Source organism: Zonotrichia leucophrys, chromosome 10 (genome assembly GCF_028769735.1).
Source record: "Zonotrichia leucophrys gambelii isolate GWCS_2022_RI chromosome 10, RI_Zleu_2.0, whole genome shotgun sequence".
Taxonomy (NCBI): Eukaryota; Metazoa; Chordata; class Aves; order Passeriformes; family Passerellidae; genus Zonotrichia; species Zonotrichia leucophrys.
The window spans coordinates 19,441,166-19,459,609 of NC_088180.1; the positions used below are offsets into that span (position 1 = coordinate 19,441,166).

The 18,444-nt window shown below is 51.2% G+C and overlaps 1 protein-coding gene and 1 long non-coding RNA gene across 6 annotated transcripts; one reads left to right on the forward strand and one right to left on the reverse strand.

Moving 5' to 3' along the window:
- Positions 1–338: 338 nt before the first annotated feature.
- On the reverse strand, positions 339–15,509 carry ANP32A (acidic nuclear phosphoprotein 32 family member A). Of its 4 annotated transcripts, none has more exons than XM_064722098.1 (8): positions 15,323–15,509; positions 8,839–8,988; positions 8,603–8,725; positions 6,696–6,894; positions 3,423–3,509; positions 2,517–2,614; positions 1,742–1,802; positions 339–1,621 (listed from the first exon to the last, which is right to left on the reverse strand). In XM_064722098.1, exons 1-8 carry the CDS (start codon positions 15,374–15,376, stop codon positions 1,560–1,562), a joined length of 834 nt encoding a protein of 277 aa, XP_064578168.1. In that variant the 5' UTR covers positions 15,377–15,509; the 3' UTR covers positions 339–1,559. The 4 variants fall into 4 exon arrangements, with proteins under 4 accessions (XP_064578168.1, XP_064578171.1, XP_064578170.1 ...); XM_064722101.1 differs by having other exon boundaries at positions 3,423–3,521; XM_064722100.1 differs by lacking the exons at positions 339–1,621; positions 1,742–1,802; positions 2,517–2,614; positions 3,423–3,509 and adding an exon at positions 5,662–5,690 and having other exon boundaries at positions 6,652–6,894.
- On the forward strand, positions 13,721–18,026 carry LOC135452207 (uncharacterized). Of its 2 annotated transcripts, XR_010441555.1 has the most exons (5): positions 13,721–14,108; positions 14,779–15,153; positions 16,897–16,987; positions 17,145–17,257; positions 17,454–18,026. It is a non-coding gene; the product is annotated as an uncharacterized LOC135452207 (long non-coding RNA). The 2 variants fall into 2 exon arrangements; XR_010441554.1 differs by lacking the exons at positions 13,721–14,108; positions 14,779–15,153 and adding an exon at positions 15,714–15,868 and having other exon boundaries at positions 17,454–18,024.
- Positions 18,027–18,444: the final 418 nt, after the last annotated feature.

Below are 18,444 nucleotides of genomic sequence, written 5' to 3' on the forward strand. Positions count from 1 at the left end.
AACACGGAGCGCTGGCTCTTACCTGGGATCCAGGAGCTCCTGGTTCCCAGCCAAACCAGGAGAGGATTTTCCAGGAGAAAGGCTCCAGTTTTCCTGGGATAACCCCCCCATTCCCGAGGGAAAAAATTCCAGGAGCTTCCCTCCACCCCAGCCTCTCCCTGGGCTTCATCCAAAGGATTTTCGGGAGACAAAGGTGCTAAAAAACACCGGGAATTCCCATTTTTCCAGAGCTGCAATTCCTTCTTTTCAGGGTGCTAAAAAAGATCCGGGAATTCCCTGCTTTTCCAGGGCTGCCATTCCTTGTTCTCCCAGAAAGAATTCCAGAGGCGGGATTTGTATAAAAAGCTTTATTGAAATTCCTCAAAGCCAAACAGACAAAAACTCCAAAGGTGGCTCTGCCGGGCCCCCAAATTCCCAAAAAAACCTGGAGCCGCTGGATTTCTACACACAGAAGCTTTCCTAGGAAATCCAAGTCACTTCCAAAGGGCTTTTTCCCCGCAGGATCTGTACATTCCCCAAGGATTTTCCTTGTTTTTTGCCTCCCACATGGTAAGAAAATACAATTTTCAGGAATTTCCATGGAATTTCAGGCATTTCTCCTGGAATTCCTGGCTTTCTGGGTGAAAAAATTGGGATTTTTCCAAGTGTTTTTTCCTGGATTGGGGCAGAAATTCCAGAAGGAGCTGATTGGGAAACGGGGGAAGAGTTGGTTTATTCCAAGGTTGGGAAATTTGGGATATTTTTTATAGGGATCCCCATTTTTTTTCATGCCTGCCATTTCCAGGGATTTGGCTGCACTGGAGCCACGAAAATCCCCAAAAATTCCCCTAAAAACCCCCAAAATAAAAAAAAAAAAAAACTTCCTAAAAACCCTAAAATTGCCTCCCAAATGAAAGGAAAACCGGGAACACACAACACACAGGGATCGCAAAGTCACCAGCTCTGAACCCATCCCAAAAAAAATCCAACATTCCCAAAAAAAATCAATGCTTGATCACTATTTACAAAGAGGGAATTGCCAAGGTTGGGAAAAGGGGCTGGAAATGGCAGCATTCCCAAAAAAACCCCCATGGAGCAAGGCACCATTGCCACCCCAGGGAGGAGGCCTGGCTGCCATTCCCAAAAAAAGGTGGATTTGGGAATGGCAGAGGTGGGAAAATCCCGGCTCATCCATGGATTTCAAGTCGGTTTCTCTCCTTGTTTTGCTTCCGAGACGTCCAAGCTCCGCTCCGAGAATTCCCAACTCGGTTCCTACTCAACTCTCGCAGTTCCAGGGATTCAAGGAAAAGGATCCAAGGAAAAAAAATTCCCAAAGAAATCGGAGGAGGAGGAGCGGCAGTAAAAATAGGATTTTATTCCCTTCCCACCCTCGCTGCTCCCGCTCGGTTCCCACAGCAACGTTACAATCCGGAAAAAAAAAAAAAAACAAAAAAAAAAAAAAAAAAAAAAAAAACCAGGAAAAGAAAAGGAAATCCAAAGGGTCGGGAGTGGGAAAAGGGGGAATTCCGGGATAAAAACAGTCAAATCACAAGAGGGAATTTTTTCCAGGGAAAAGCTGCTCAGTCGTCCTCATCCCCGTCATCCTCAGGCTCTCGTTTCCTCTTCTGGCCCCGCTCTTCCTCTGGAAAAAAGAAAGAATTCCCATTATCCCAGGAGCCACATTCCTGCTTTTCCGGGAATTCCATTTTCCATGGAATTGAGGTGGTTTTTTTCCTCAGGAAAAGTGGGATTGGTTCCGTACCAGGCTCCTCCTCGTCCTCCTCGTCGTCCACCTCGCCGTCGTTGTAGCCTTCCTCATCCTCCTGGAATTCCGGGAAAAAACGGGATGTAAAGCTTGGGATCAGCCCAGGAGCTTCCCCAGTATCCCATCTTCCAAGGAGGGAAAAGTCCTTGGAATGTCCTCAGCAAGGAGCCACTTCCCAGTATTCCCATTTTTTATGGAACAGCAGGAGCTGGCACCGAAATCCCAGGGAATCAATCCCTGAGCTGGAGCTGGGAAGGTGGGAATGTGCCATTCCCAAGTTTAGGAAAACTGCAGTGGGATTTATGGGAATGGGAAAAGCTGGATTGATCCAGAGGCTCCGAGCAGAATTGAGGAGGCTCAGGAACATTCCAGAGGGGCAGGAGGGGATTCAGGGCTGGAGGAGAGGGAAAACAAATTCCTGGAATTCTGTTTTCCCTTTTCCCATCCCATTTTCCTTCCTCCCATCCCACTTTCCCCTTGCCCTTTTTTTCCTCCCTCAATTCCATTCTCCCTCCCCAAATCCCATTTTCCTTCCTCCAACCCCATTTCCATCCCTATAATCCCATTTTTCCTCCTATCCCATTTTCCTTCCTCCAACCCCATTTCCATCCCTATAATCCCATTTTCCCCTCCAATCCCACTTTTCTCCCCATCCCATCCTTCATCTGCCCCAGCACAAAGTGAATCCTGAAATTCCTCAAATCCCGGATTTCCTGCCCAGCCCTTCCCAGCCGGATCCCGCGGATTCCCGGGGCGGAATTCCAGGGCTCACCTCCTCCTCTCCGCTCACATCCTCCTCCTCCCCTTCCTCCTCCTCCTCCTCATCCTCCTCATCCTCCACTACCTGAGCGTCGTCGTCGTATTCCTCCTCTGGAAAAACAAAATCCACGGGAAAAAGTTGAGGTTTTTGGAATAATCCCACCCAAAATCTGGGAATCTGAACAGAGAATTCCTTAGGGGTAGCACAGGATTGTCAAGGAATGCAGGGTTGGAGTCACTCCAGCTGCTTCACTTCCCACTATTCCCAAGGATTTTGGAGTTGGGGAATGCCAGCTTTTCCAGGAATGGATGGAGCAGAACTTTCCCATCATCCATGAGGAGCCTTCCCATGGACACAAAATTCCAGCCTTTTAGGCGATTCCCAAAATTCCCAGCAGAAAACCAGGAAGTGCCGAGCCCCTGGAGTGTTTTCCATGCGTTTGGGAGCTTTTGGGAACCTTCCCAGAGTTCCCACTCAGCATTCCCGGGAAAAGTGCACATCCAGCTTTTCTGCTGTGCTGCTGGGATGGGAGAATCCAGCAAATTCCCTGGGATCAGCCGGATCCTCATCCCGGGATGGCTCCGGGGGCAGCCAGCACTGGGATTCCCTGGAATTCCAGGCTGTTCCTTCCTCAGGACAGATCTGGAGCTCCCCAGTGTTTTCCATGCACTTCCCTCATGGAGCAGCTCCCTAATTCCTGCTTTTCTCCATGCCCCTGGAAACCCTTTTCCATGAGGAATTCCAGAGTTCCAGGACATTCCTCCTTATCCATGCTCACCCCATTCCCGTCATTCCTTCAGTCCCTTCCCGATCCCACCCCTCCATTCCCAGATGGAGGAATGGGATTTTCCAGGCCCTGCCACCTCCTCCCCCCATTCCTTCGGGATGCAGGAATCCCGTGGAGCACATCCCACGTACCATCCTCATCCTCCTCCTCGTCATCCAGCCCTTCCACGTATCCCTCGGCGTCGGAATCCGGCGCTTCCTTGTCGTCCCGGTCTTTCACTAGGGACAAAACTGAGGAAGTTGCTCCTTCAGGCCATGCCCAGCTCCTTCCCACCATTCCCTCAGGATTCCCAGCTCCTCCCCCTCATCCCTTCAGGGCCTTTCCCTCATTTCCTCATTCCTTTGGGACACTGGGATCCTTTCCCTCATCCCTTCAGGACAGTAAGGTCCTTTCCCTCATTCCCTCAATTTCATTTCCCTCACTCCTTCCCCTAATTCCCTCATCCTTCCCCTCCATTCCCTCAGGACGTGGAGGGCCTTTCCCTCATTCCTTTGGGACACAAAGATCCTTCCTCTCATTCCCTCAGGACACTGAGGTCCTTCCCTTCATTCCCTCATCCCTTTCCCTGATTTCTTCCCTCATTACCTCACTCCTTCCCCTCAATTCCCTCAGGATACAGAGGTGCTTTCCCTCATTCCGTCATCCCTTTTCCTCATTCCCTCAACTCCTTCCCCTTTTTCCCTCAGGACACCAAAGCCTTTTCCCTCATTCCTCCCCTCAATTCCCTCATCCCTTCCCCTCATTCATTTCCTCATTCCCTCCTCTCAATTTCCTCAACTCCTTTCCCTCAATTCCATCAGGACACCAAAGCCTTTTTCCTCATTCCCCCCCCAATTTCCTCATCCCTTCCCCTCATTCCTTTCCTCACTCCCTCCTCTCAATTTCCTCAACTCCTTTCCCTCAATTCCCTCAGGTCCCTTCCCTGATTCCCTCAGGACATCGAGGTCTTTTCCCTCATTCCTTCCCTCAATTCCCTCCTCTCAATTTCCCCAAATCCCTTCCCTCAATTCCCTGAACTCCTTCCCCTCATTCCCTACCCCTCCCCATCATTCCCTCATCCCTTTTCCTCATTCTCTCACTCCTTCCCCTCGTTCCCTCAGGACACCAAGGTCCTTTCCCTCATCCCTCCCCTCAATTCCTTCATTTCTTCCCTCATTCCTCTCAATTCTCTCAGTCCCTCAACTCCTTCCCCTCATTCCCTCAGGTCCCTTCCCTGATTCCCTCAGGACATCGAGGTCTTTTCCCTCATTCCCCCCCTCAATTCCCTCATCCCTTCCTCCCAATTCCCTCACTCCTCCTCATTCCCTATCCCTCTCTTCATCCCTTCCCTTCATTCCCTCAACTCCCTTAGGACACTGAGGTCTTTTCCCTCACTCCTCCCCTCAACTCCCTCCTCTCAATTTTCCCAAATCCTTCCCCTCAATTCCCTGAACTCCTTCTCCTCATTCCTCTCCCCATTCCCTATCCCTCCCCTTATCCCTTCTCCTCATTCCCTCACTCCTTCCCCTCAATTCCCTCAGGACACTGAGGTCTTCTCCCTCATTCCTTCCCTCAATTCCCTCCTCTCAATTTTCCCAAATCCTTCCCCTCATTCCCTCATCCTTTCCCTCATTCCTCTCCCCATTCCCTATCCCTCCCCTTATCCCTTCCCCTCATTCCCTCAGGTTCCTTCCCTGATTCCCTCAGGACACCAAAGTCTTTTCCCTCACTCCTCCCCTCCTTCCTCTCAATTCCCTCACTCCTCCTCATTCCCTATCCCTCTCCTCATTCCTTCCCTTCATTCCCTCAACTCCTTCAGGACACTGAGGTCTTTTCCCTCATTCCTTCCCTCAATTCCTTCATTCCTTCTCCTCATTTCTCTCAATTCTCTCAGTCCCTCAACTCCTTCCCCTCATTCCCTCAGGTCCCTTCCCTGATTCCCTCAGGGCACCGAGGTCTTTTCCCTCACTCCTCCCCTCAACTCCCTCCCCTCCTTCCTCTCAATTCCCTCACTCCTCCTCATCCCCACCCTTCATTCCCTCAACTCCTTCCCCTCAATTCCCTCAGGACACTGAGGTCTTCTCCCTCATTCCTTCCCTCAATTCCCTCCTCTCAATTTTCCCAAATCCTTCCCCTCAATTCCCTGAACTCCTTCCCCTCATCCCTTCACTCCTTCTCCTCATTCCTCTCCCCATTCCCTATCCCTCCCCTTATCCCTTCCCCTCATTCCCTCAGGTTCCTTCCCTGATTCCCTCAGGACACCAAAGTCCTTTCCCTCACTCCTCCCTCAACTCCCTCACTCCTCCTCATTCCCTATCCCTTTCCTCATCCCTTCCCTTCATTCCCTCAACTCCTTCAGGACACTGAGGTCTTTTCCCTCATTCCTTCCCTCAATTCCCTCCTCTCAATTTTCCCAAATCCTTCCCCTCAATTCCCTCAACTCCTTCTCCTCATTCCTCTCCCCATTCCCTATCCCTCCCCTTATCCCTTCTCCTCATTCCCTCACTCCTTCCCCTCAATTCCCTCAGGACACTGAGGTCTTTTCCCTCATCCCTCCCCTCAATTCCTTCATTCCTTCTCCTCATTTCTCTCAATTCTCTCAGTCCCTCAACTCCTTCCCCTCATTCCCTCAGGTCCCTTCCCTGATTCCCTCAGGACACTGAGGTCTTTTCCCTCACTCCTTCCCTCAATTCCCTCCTCTCAATTTTCCCAAATCCTTCCCCTCATTCCCTCAACTCTTTCCCCTCATCCCTTCACTCCTTCTCCTCATTCCTCTCCCCATCCCTATCCCTCCCCTCCCTTCCCCTCAATTCCCTCAGGACACTAGTCTTTTCCCTCATTCCTCCCCTCAATTCCTCTCAACCCCACATCCTTCCTCAATTCCCTAACCCTTCCCTCATCCCTTCCTTCATTCCCTCATTTCCTTCCACAGTTCTATTTCCCCTATCCCTTCCCTCAATTCCCTCTTCTTCCTATTCCCAAACCTTTTCCTCACTCCTTTCCCTCTATTCCCTCATCCCTTCTCCTCAACTCCTCATCCCCATTCCCTATCCCTCTCCTCATTCCCTCAGTCTTCCCTGATTCCCTAGGACACTGAGGTCTTCTTCCCTCATCCTCCCTCAATTCCCTCCTCTCAATTTTCCCAAATCCTTTCCTCAATTCCCTCATCCTTTCCCTCATTCCTCTCCCATTCCCTATCCCTCCCCCTCATTCCCTCACTCCTTCCCCTCAATTCCCTCAGGACACTGAGGTCTTCTCCCTCATTCCTTCCCTCAATTCCCTCCTCTCCATTTTCCCAAATCCTTTCCCTGAACTCCTTCTCCTCATTCCCTCACTCCCTTATCCTCCTCATTCCTCTCCTTCCCTCATTCCCTATTCCACCTTCCCCTCATTCCCTCATCCTTTCCCGGTTCCCGTTCCCGTACCATCCTCATCCTCCTCCTCGTCATCCAGCCCCTCCACGTATCCCTCGGCGTCGGAGTCCGGCGCCTCCTTGTCGTCCTGGTCGTAGCCGTCCAGGTACGTCAGCTGCGGCAGCAGCTTGAACACGTTTTCTCTGTAGTCGTTCAAGTTGGTCACCTCACAGTTGAACAGGTCTAAGCTCTTCAGGTTTTCCAACTTTTTCTGGGAAAACAAAGCGATTTGGAAGGTTGGCTGGTGTGGGAATTCCTTCCAAAGGCAAGGATGCCACGGGGAATGTGCTCAAGGGATTCCCAAGGGTGTTTTGGGCTCTCTGGAGATGGCAGGCGTGGAAAAAAAAATAGGATCTTTATAAAGAAATACCCCAAATTCCCAAATTGCCTGACCTTGGAATAAACCAACTCCTCTCCCCTTTCCCACCTCTGGAATTTCCGCCCCTAATCCAGGAAAAACCACTTGGAAGATCCCAATTTCATTTGGGATTTGGGATGGGAAAGGCTCTCCTGGAGTCCTGCAGCTCCCAAATCCAACAGAATAACTGAATGCAGGGAATTATCCCAAAGGAGCCAGATCCAGGAATAGCTGAGGTCCAGGGAATTATCCCAAATGAATTCTTGCAGATGGAAGCAGGAATGCAGCACTCGGACACAAGAACTTTGATAAGAGAGGTTTGAAAAATGCAATTATTTTTTCCTTAGACTATGGAAAATGAAAAAAACCACATGGAAATGGAACAGGAATTTAATTCCTGGGGGTTTTGTGCAATTCTTTTTTGGGAAGTCTGCGCTGCTCACAGAACTTGGAAATCCTAAAAATAAAATCCAAAGGAATTGAGTGTTTGTATCAAGGCTTATCCATGGATCAGAAATACCAACTCTAAGGAATATCTCCTTTCCCTTTATGCGGAAAGCACTTGGGAAAAAGGCCTGGAATGGGAAAACTGGGAGAGCTGGGAGCACTTCCAGGTTTCTCCATGAGTTTAGCAGCTCTGCCTTTTCCCTGTGGCGCAGGAAAGGAGCTGCAGGAAGGAGCTGCTCCTGGAAGGATTTCCATGGGAATTGTAGTGCCTGGAGATGGATGCAGAGCCTGCGGAATCCTGGGAAGCTGCGGCGGCTCCCGCCGGGAACGGGGGAGCCACTAGAGGGAAGCAGCGGCTCGCCGGGAACAGGGGCTGGGGATGCGGCCTGGATCCCGGGATTCGCTGATTTTGGGAAGGAAACGTGGGGGAGGATCTGGCACACATTCCAGGAGTGACATTCCCTGGAAGCGCCCAAGGCCAGGCTTGGAGCAACCTGGGATTCATGAGGGAATTCCAAGGGTTAGGAATGGGATGAATCCCATTCCTTGGAGCAAAACCAACTCCCCAGGACTCGGGATGCAGGAATAACTGGGATTTTGGGAAAGAATGAGGGGGGAAAGGCCTTGGCACACACTCCAGGAGTGACATTCCCTGGAAGCGCCCAAGGCCGGGCTTGGAGCAACCTGGGATTCATGAGGGAATTCCAAGGGTTTGGAACAGGATGAATCCCATTCCTTGGAGCAAAATCAATTCCCCAGGACTCGGGATGCAGGAATTACTGGGATTTTGGGAAAGAATGAGGGCGGAAAGGCCCTGGCACACACTCCAGGAGTGACATTCCCTGGAAGCGCCCAACGTCAGGCTTGGAGCAACACCTGGGATAGAGGAATGAATTCCAAGGGTTAGGAACGGGATGAATCCCATTCCTTGGAGCAAAACCAGCTCCCCAGGACTTGGGATGCAGGAATAACTGGGATTTTGGGAAGGAATGAGGGGGGAAAGGCCCTGGCACACATTCCAGGAGTGACATTCCCTGGAAGCGCCCAAGGCCGGTTTGGGATTCATGAAGGAATTCCAAGCTGAATCCCATTCCCAGGAGCAATCCCGACTCACCAGAGGTTCTATTGTCCCGAGATCTTTAATTTTGTTGCCGCTTAGGTTTAGGTGCGTGAGGTTCGGACACTTCTCTGCCAACACTTCCAGGCCTCCTGAGATTCTGTTGTCGCTCAGCTCGAGCTGCAAAGGCCCAAAAACACCCTCAAAAATCCCATCGGATCCCATTTCCAGCCTCTTTTCCAAACACGGAGAAGGGGAAAAGGAGGGATTTGGCTCGGGGAGGTGGGATTTACCTTCTTAAGTTTGTTTAACTTTGGTAAGTTTGCAACTGAGGTTAAGCCGACGTTGATTGTGCTGAGGAATTCCAGCTCCTCGAACTCATCCGTGAGGCCCTCGATTTTCCCTTCGAACGACCTGCAGTTGTCCAGAACGAGCTCTTTCACCTGCAAAGGGAAGAAATCAAGGAAAAATAGAAGGAATTCCAGGAAATTGGGAAGAATCAGGAGATTTTTCAGCAGAAAAATGCAGGAGCTTGGGGTTGTGTTGAGAAGAAAGCCAAGATCGAGGTAGCGCTCCTGATCCCACACACTGAGGGTAAAAACAATCCCAAAATTCCCAAAATAAACTCTCAAACCACTCATTGGGATGAAATTTAGATAGAAAACCCCCCAAAATAAGGAAAATAAGTTGATCTTTTCCCTCAATGGTGCTTAATTATCAGGATTCTCCAGAGGATTCGTTTGGGGATAAATGACCTTTCTTCCCTCATGTGAGGGAAAAAGCCCTCAAAATTCTCAAAATAAGTTCCCAAATTACTCATTAGGTTGAAATTTGGGTGGAAAATTCATGGATTTCATCCCTCAATGGTGTTTAATTGTCAGGATTCTCCAGAAGATCCATTTGGGATAAACAGTTTTTTCCCCTCACGTTCTCCACACACACCCAAAGTTCCCGCCAAAAAAAAAAGGCGGGAAAAGGGCAATGAAGGCAAATCCTCCTTATCTGTGTTCCTGCTCCGTTATCTCATCCCAGCACCCCCGGAGACGGAGCCAGGAGGGTTTGGGATCCTCACCAAGAAGCCCCAGATGGGTTTTGCCTCAGAGGAATTTGGGAATTCCTCACAGGAATTTCAGGAGCTGAGGGGAGCGGGAATGGAGGGAAGGGAATGAGGCCGGAGCTCACACTGAGGGACAAACAGCTCCAGGATCCAGGAGGTGGGATATCCACCCCTCCCTCCGCCCTCAGCATGGGAACCTGGGAATTGCACAGAAAACCAGGGAATTAGACAGCAATTCCCTCAGATGTAGAGCGGAGATTTAAGGAAGAGCTGGAAACAGTCTTGGATACAAAGGAAAATCCCTTAGCAGGAAGGTCGATGACCCAACAGCCTTTTTATTCCCCCCTTTTAATTTGTATTTTTTCAGAATCTTGGAATGTTCTGGGGTGGAAGTGACATTAAAGACCATCCCATTCCCACCTCTCCAAGGAATTTTTTACAGAAGGCTGTTCCCTCCCTGCTTTTCAGGAAGTTTGGTGCACAAATGCCACATTCCCTCTTCCCCTGTTTCCGGCACTGGGCAAAGGCACAAATCCAACAAATCCATAGAGAATCCAAGAGACCATGCTTGGAAAGCTTGGATGAGTTCAGAGACACTTTGGGAAGAGCAGAGCACATTCCCAACCCTTCCCAAGAGCAACATCGTGTCGGCGTTAACCCCCTGAATCCCTGGAAACAACAGCATTCCAAACAAAATTCCAGGATGGCTCCATGCCCTAAGAATCCCCAAGGAAATCCAGGAGGATTCCCCAAGGAAAGGAGGAAGAAATGGATTTGTGGGATTTTTCCCAACACTCCACAGACGTCTCTGCTTCCATAGCACATTCCCTCTCCATAAAATCTCGGAATTTCAAGGACAAGAAGCCTTGGGAGAGGCCATCACTTCCCACATCTATAACAGGGAACTTTTCCAAGGATTTGTCTCCCACAAAATTCCAGCCAGAGGCGAGAAATTCTCTAGATTTCCCATTCCAATCCCACCTGGAATGCAACCAGACCAACAAAAGCTTGGATGAGCTTCCTACTCAATCCCGGGATTACCGGAGCTGCTCCGGAGGCTCCAGTGAGCCAATCCCTGCTCCAAGATCATTCCAAAACACCCAAGCTCAAGAACCCAATTAAAATAATTAATTAACTAGATTCCAGCTGCAATTCCAAGCTCTCCATGATCCAACCCCACGGCAGCTCGGGGTGGGAAACAGGGAAGGATTCCACGGAATATCTCCCAGCAGCTGCTCCGTGTCCGCTTGGCCACCGCGCCGGAGCTCTTCCAGGTTTTCCAGAGCCCTTGGAATTCTGCCCAGGGCAGGGAGGGCAGCAGGTGCCATGGCCCGTGGCCACTGGGGATTCCCATTCCATGGGATTCCCATCCCAGGGGGATCCTCAGCTGCCGCTGCTGCTCAGCAAGGAGGAGCTGACCTGGAGCAGGATCCCGTCCCACAGGGAAGGGAGAATTCCCAAGGTTTTCCACCCTTTTCCTGCCCCGGGATAAACAGTGGATGGAATTCCCTCCCCAAACCCCATGGGATTTGGGATATGGATAACAGCCCTCCAGGGCTTTTTTGGGAATATCCCAGATGGGATAAACTGATCCCTGAGGAAAGTCAGGATCCTTGGGAATGCTCCTTTCGCGCCAGCTCATCCCAATGGGAATTCCAACCTGGAATCAGAGAATCCTTGGAAAACAGCACTAAGCCATGGAATCCCGCCACTTCTCCAGATTAAACCTTTCCTGGGAATACCAAATTCCCACTGGGAATATCTGAGATGGGATAAATTGATTTCCACCCAGTTATCCACGAGCATCTCCTGGCTGGGAATGTACCAGGAAGAGAATCCCAAAAATCTTGGGGCAGGGAAAGACAGTGCTGGAAAAGAGCCATGGAACACGACCCAATTCCCGGGAAATCCAGCAGCCCAATTCCATGGAAATCCCAGGAATCACCCAGCCTGGAGAATCCCACAGCATAGGCAGGGAAGGGACTGGATGGGATTAACAGGGATAGCGGGATCAGGAGCAGAATTCCAATAGCACCTCTACGGATGGAAGCAGCACCATGGCTGCCAGGGCTTCCCAGGAATTTTCTGGGATTTCTCCAAGCTCCAGTTTATGGCAATTCCCCCTAGCCAAGAAATCCTGTTCCCATCAATAGTCCCCAGGTGGATCCGAGGAATCCAGGATTCCTGAGGAAAGCCAGGATCCTTGGGAATACGCTCCATTCCCGCCCCTTTCACACCAGCTCATCCAGCTGGAATTCCAACCCAGAATCAGAGAATCCTTGGGAAAGACTTGGAAGAATCAACGGAATGCAGCCATCAATCCAACTTTTCTGGATTAAACCTTTCCCGGGAACACCAAATTCCCATCCCAGCAAGTTCCAACTGGACTCCAAACTCATCCTGGCTTTCCCAAAATTCCCACTGGAATTCCTGCTCTGCTGCAATTTCCTTGGAAAACCCCACCTCAGCCTCCTCCAGGGCATTCAGAAGGAATTCTAGGAAGATTCTTTGCTAATCTTCCCCTTTTTCCAGGAAAAAAGCCAAAGTCTCTCCTTCCCTCCAGTCCATGGGGATTCCATCAGGGATCAATTAGTAAGAGAAATAAAATCACATTTTTGCTGTGATTCATAAATTTAACGGGATAAAAAGTGGGAATATCTGGGAAAAAAACTGCCTGAACATCCAAAAATTCCCAATTTTCCAGGAGTAAAATCCACTGTTTTCCTGACTCTGAATTAATATATTTAAAAAATGGAAAATTTAAAAAATTAAACAATAAGAATGAGACTGAGGAGGGAATTTCTCCACAGAATCCACCTGAGCATTTTTTAAGATGTTTTATTAATCAGGATGTGACTTTCTGGGATTATCCAATGGAAAAGCCCAGAATTCCATGGAAAAATAGGAGATCCAGGTGGAAAATACTCCAAAGAAGCTCAGGAAAAAGCACCAAACCCCATCCACATCCAAAGATTTAATTCTGATTTTCAGGATTTAAATCAAAAAGTAGCACAGAATTCAAGGAGATTCCCAAAACTCAGGGAAATTTTTCCAGGATTTCTTGCTATTCCACATGAAATTGGGAAATAATAAGGACAAACATTCAGAATTAAGGTAAACAAGTCCCAAACTCATCTTGCCCACCTAAAACTTCCTAAAATCCAGGAATAAATGACTTGGGCATCAAAATTCCTGCCAAATCCCAATTCCAGAGGGTGGAATTAGCAGGATTTCCCTTGAATATTTTAAAGGAACAAAATCCATCCCACAAACTTCATTCCCTTAAACACACGTGCACACAGCTAAGAACACAACAACATTCCCAACTGGAATTTCCATCTCCCTGCCTAAAAAACTGGAAAACCGGGATTTAGAACACTTTGGGGGGGGAGCAAGGTATCAATTAATGCAATTGACAAGGAAATTTACTGAAATTCACAAGGAAAACCAAGCGGTGAAAGGTGAAATTATCCCGATTTTCCAGCTCCCTGCTGCCCATTCCCAGCCCTGAGGAGCAGGGAACTCCCTCCAGCTCCGAGTTTTCCCGACTTTTTTCTGGCCTTAGACAAAAGTGAGAAGAAAGAGCACAAAATGCAAGCATGGAAAAAGAGGAGAAAATTGAGTTTATCCCTTTGGAGGCTCGTTTTAAACAGCGTTTAAAATGGGGAAGAAACCTCCAGCGATGAGGATGGTGAGTCGAAATGGGGGCAAAAATAGAAAACTCTTTAAAAATCAGGGGAAAACTCATGAAAAAAACAGAGGAAAATAAGAAAAAACAGGATGAAAAGGAGCAAAACACTTCCCAAGCCCAATGCTGCCTCCCCACAGGGCCCTGCCCAGGAAGGAGGCGGATTCCCCGCTCCGCGCTCCTCACCCGGGGGAACCGCGGGGCTCCTCCCGGTGCTCCCCCGGCCCCGTTCGGATCTCCCGGTGCCCCAAATTGTCAAGAAAACCCAATTTTTAAAAAGCTGGGTTTTTAAAAAATTTTTATTTTTACCCCCAACGCGGCCCTCGCGAATCTCCTCCCGCCCCGCGGCCGGCGACAAAATGGCAGCGCTGCCCGTCATGTCGGGAGGGCCCCGCCGCAGCCTCCGCAGCGCCTCAGCCCCGGCGCCAGCGGGGCTCCCTCACGGCCCCGCGGGGCCGCCCGCGGCCGAGGCAGCGGCAGCGGCGGGAGGAGGAGGAGGAGGCGGCGGCCGTGAGGGGAAGGCGGGGGGGGCAGCACAGAACATGGCGCCGCGTCCTACTTGCGCTGCGGTCGCCTCACGGAGCCCCCCGGCCATGGCGGTTGTACCGCGGGGTTTGCCGTCGAGTTCGTCCCCCCCCCCTCCCTCCTCTCTCGCCGTCCTCCTCCTCTTCCTCCTCCTGCTCGCCCAGGAGTTTTTAAACTTTAAAGCGCAGCTTCCGCCGCCCCGCGCCCGCCTTTGTCCCCCCCCTCCCCGGAGCACACCGCGCTCGGTTCGGCCGCCGCGTCCCGCCGCGCTGCCCCGGGCGCTGCCCGCTGAGGTACGTTCGCCCCCCGCTCTCCCCTTCCCGCAGCCCCCGGCGGCTCGGGGGACGCGGCGGGGCCGGGGCTCGGTGAAGCCTCCGCGGGCAGCGCCGAGGGCCCGGCGGGGCGGGGGGGAATGAGGGGAAGGGGCTTCCCCGCCGCGGGTTCGCGCCCCGCCTGCCCCCGGCCACCTCCCGCCCACTCTTTTTGGGGTGGTTTTCCTATTTTTCGCTTCTTTCCTCCCCCCTCCCCCCGTTATTTTCTTGCTTGTTTTGGGGGTTTGTTGGGTTTTTGGTTGGCTTTTTTTTTTTTTTTTTTTGTCCTGCCAAAGTTTTTCGCCGTCCCCCGTTTATTCCGCCAGACGCGGAACAACAACCTGAAGTCCGGCCCCGGGGGAAGGAAGGGGGGGAAAAGGGGGAAGAAGGAAAAACACGCACACACATCCAGCCTTTTTGTGCGTGTGTGGGGATGGAGGGGGTGGAGAGTGCGTTCATTTCTTCCAATATTATTTTTTATTATTCTTATGATTATTAGGATTATTATTCAACGCTCGCGCTACCGGCGGCGATGCCCCATCGCCCGCAAAATAAATAAAAAAACAACAACAGGAAAAAAAAAAAAAAGCCCAAACCAAACCCAACCAACGCTAAGCGTCGGTTTCAAAATTCTTTCCTTTTATCTTCTCAGCATCTGGAGAGAGGGAGAGAGAGAGAGAGAGAAAGGGCGCGTTCATGAGGACTACAAAGTTACAAATATGGCTCCCCAGTCTCTCTTGCCTGATCACTGCAAAGAAATGAAGACGCACTTTAAACTAAACCATTCGCAACTCACTCGCAGTCCCTGCCTGCCTCTCCCTAGCCCAGCACCCTGCACAAATATTTGCCAACTAAACACGCCGAGAGAGAGAGCAGCGAGCAACTTATTTTTTATTTAATGCACGGCCAGCCCCTCTCCGAGGCATCGCAGCCCGGCACGGGCAGGAGCAGCCCCGGGGAGCCCCCGAACGTCCCCGGAGCGCCCCGCGCCCCCCAAAGCGGGGGGCACAGCCCCCCACACACACAGGTAGGCACCTCAAGGGCAGCAGCGGCCCCGCCAACACCTGGCACGCTCCACCCCGCCAAAAAAAAAAAAAAAAAAAATTAACCGTGGGATGCCTTTTTATTATTCTCATCATTAGCGTTATTAGCATTAATTTTTTTTTTTTTTTTTTTTTTGGCATTGCATTGCTTACATCTGAGGGCGTCCTGTTCCGCAGCTCTAAGTGGATCCTTTTCTTCATGTCCATGTCCGTGGCTGGCGGGAGGCGCGGAGGGTGCGCGGCTCGGCTGGCGCAGTGACCCCGTGCAGAGCCCCCCGATCGCGGGGCGCGGAGGGACTCGGGCTCGCCCAGCGCCGCTCGGAAGCCCGAGCGCAGCACCGCGGCGCGCACTAACCTGATAACCGCGGGGGCGGGCGCTCCGGGGGCTCCGCCGGGATTGACGGCGCGATCGGCCAATCGGAGCGCGCCGCTGCCGCGTCTCAGCCAATCAGCAGCGCGAGGCGCGGCGGAAGCCAATGGGGGAGCGGCTGTGCCGGGCAGGGGGACAGCCCGGCGCCGAGCCCAGGCTCATTCCGCGCTGCCGCCTGATGGGGACGGAGCGGTCGCGGCTCCGCCGCGCCGGGCACGGTGCGCGCTGCGCCCTGCGCCCGCCCGAGCCTGGGGGAGGCGCCGGGGCGGGGAGCGGCGGCCAAACCGGAGCCGCCCGGCCAGGGGCGCGCAGCCAGGAGGGAGGGAAAGGTGCGGAGCGAGGCACGGGAATGGCGCGGGCAATGGCGCGGGCCCCGGCGGCGGGGGGCGGGCGGAGCGGAGCGGCGGGCGGAGCGAGCGGGCGAGGGAGGGGCGGCGGCGCTGCTGAGGGCAGGGGGAGCGGCCGGGGCCGCCTCGGCGGGCTGGGAGCGGCTCCGGAGGGGAACGGGGGGCGCTGCCCGTGCCCGGAGTACCGGGAGGGGCCCGCGGGAAGGGCCGGGCCGGGCCGGGGCGGGCGGCGCTGAGGGGACGGGGAGCGGCCGGGCCGCCCTCGGAGGGGTCCCCGCGGCCTCGGCGGGCTGGGAGCGGCTCCGGAGGGGAACGGGAGGGTTGGGGCCTGCGGGGAGGGAAGGGCGGGAGGATCCCCCCGGGAAGAGACAGCGAGGCCCGGCTGTGCTGGGGTGGAGCAGGGCCAAGGACGGGAATCCTTCAGTTCCCAGGAAAGATGGGACGGGATTTTTTTCCTCGGAGTGCCAGGATAAGGGGGATGGATTCAGGCTGGACGAGAGCACAGTGAGGTGGGATATTGGGAGTAATTCCTGGCTGGGATGGAATTCCCAGAGGAGCTGTGGCTGCTCCATCCCTGGAATGTCCCAAGGCCCGGTTGGAGCAGCCTGGGACAGGGGAATGTGTTGGGGGTGGAACTGGATGGGTTTGAGGTCCTTTCCAAGCCACATCCCAGGAATTTCGAAGGAAAATAGGATACTCCAGGAACAGTGGAATGGGGATGGGAATGCTGGGGAAGGGAAGGATCCAGAGCCTTTTCCAGGGCCTAAAGGAGCTCCAGGAGAGCTGGAGAGGGCCTGGGACAAGGGACAGGACACAGGGAATGGCTTCCACTGGGAGAGGGGAGATTGGGGTGGGATATTGGGAAGGAATCCCTGGCTGGGCCGGAATTCCCAGGGCTCCATCCCTTGGAGCAGCCTGGGATGGTGGGAATGATCCCAGCCCATGGAATGAGATGAGCCTGAAGCTCCTTCCCATCCCAAACCATTCCCCGCTCCCGGATCCTTTTCCAGGCGCTGCAGGATGAGGATCCAAGCCCAGAGCTGCTCTTTTCCAAGGATTTGGGATTGCCAAACTGTTCCCATCAGCTGGAGCAGAACTCAGGTAAAAAGTGCTTCAATTCCTTCTAAAATCCCTGTTTGTCCCTTCCTGCTTTTCCTGGAAAACACAGGGCTGGAAAATCCCAAAGAGATGTTGGAAAGCATCGAGGGAATGCTGAAAATCCTTGGGAAACTTGATTATATATCTGTATACTTTACAGGACAGGATGGAGACAAAGTCTCAGCTGTGAGCATGGAAAAATTCCAGGAATATGGATAAAACCAGCAGGAATTGTGTTGGGAATGGGACAGGAAAAGCTGGATCCAACTCCAGGTAAAAATTCCAATTTCAGCAAAAGAAAACTGCAAAATGTTCCTTTTTTTGGGATGTTCCAGGGGTTTAGGATGGAAGTTTGGGGTAGGCTGAGAAATCCTGGATTGGAATTAATATTCCAAAGTTTATGAAATGTTTGGGATTTGGGAATGAGGCGGAATTTGATTTGAGCTCTCTTTAAATTTCTCCTTTCCAGGTGTGTCCAGAGGTGGCTCCTGGGCTGAATCTTCAGGAACTTTTCATGGAATTTCTGCTCCTGGTGCTGCTGAAAACCTCTGGAAAAGGACTTTTCTCCTGGAAAAAAAAAAAATTGCTGGGACAAGCTGGGATTTCAAAGGAATTTCTGGGAATCCAGAGCTGCTTTTTCCTTTGTTTGTTCTAAAGAAAAATGTGGATTTTGATTGCTTGAAGGTGCAGGAAATTCCTTTCTCTTTCATTATTGAGGGAATTTATTCTCAGTTCCAAGCCAAAATTCCACGTTTAAAGCTGCTCCTGTCATTCTTTGTATTCCAAGAGTTTGGGAATTAAAAAAAGATTGGGAATTGTAACATTGGGAATAAACCTGAAGGGTTATTTTTCCATGGTACAACTTTCCTTCTGTGATTTTTCATTCCTGAGTTTTTATCCTGCTTTGTTTTTATAGGAATTTTGAATTTATGAGGTTTTAATGGGAATTGTTGGGATTTTTTCCTTGTTTGTTTTTATCAGGAATTTGGAATTTATGGGATTGGTTTTTAGCAGGAATTTGAGGGTTTTTTCCCTTGCTTTTAACTGGAATTTGTGGGATTTTTCCTGTTTATTTTTAAGAGGAATTTTGAGTTTGTGAGATTTGTTTTTACCAGGAATTTTTAATGGAATTCCTGGGATTTTTCCTTGTTTATTTTACCACGAATTTTGAAATTATTTGGATGTGGTTTTAAGGGGAATTTTCAATGGGATTTGTCCTGTCCATTTTTACCGGGAATTCTGAATTTATGGAATTTTTCATAGTTAATTTTTAACAGGAATTTGTGGAGTTTTTTCCTTGTTAAATTTTACCCGGAATTTTCAATTTGTGGGATTTTTCCTTGTTTATTTTTAAGAGGAATTTTGAATTTGTGGGATTGGGGTTTTTTTTGCAGGAATTTGAGGTTTTTTTCCTTGGCTGTTTTAACAGGAATTTTGAATTGATGGGATTTATTTTTACC

Bases quoted from the DNA above. Each gene is read 5' to 3' on its own strand.
- ANP32A (XM_064722101.1), bottom strand. From the start codon at position 15,376: ATGGACATGAAGAAAAGGATCCACTTAGAGCTGCGGAACAGGACGCCC. The intron at 6,895-8,602 runs GTGAGTCGGGAT...TTGTTTTCCCAG, and splicing joins TCGGGACAATAGAACCTCTG to AAAAAGTTGGAAAACCTGAA. The intron at 1,803-2,516 runs GTGAGCCCTGGA...CCGGAATTCCAG, and splicing joins ATGTGAGCGGAGAGGAGGAG to GAGGATGAGGAAGGCTACAA.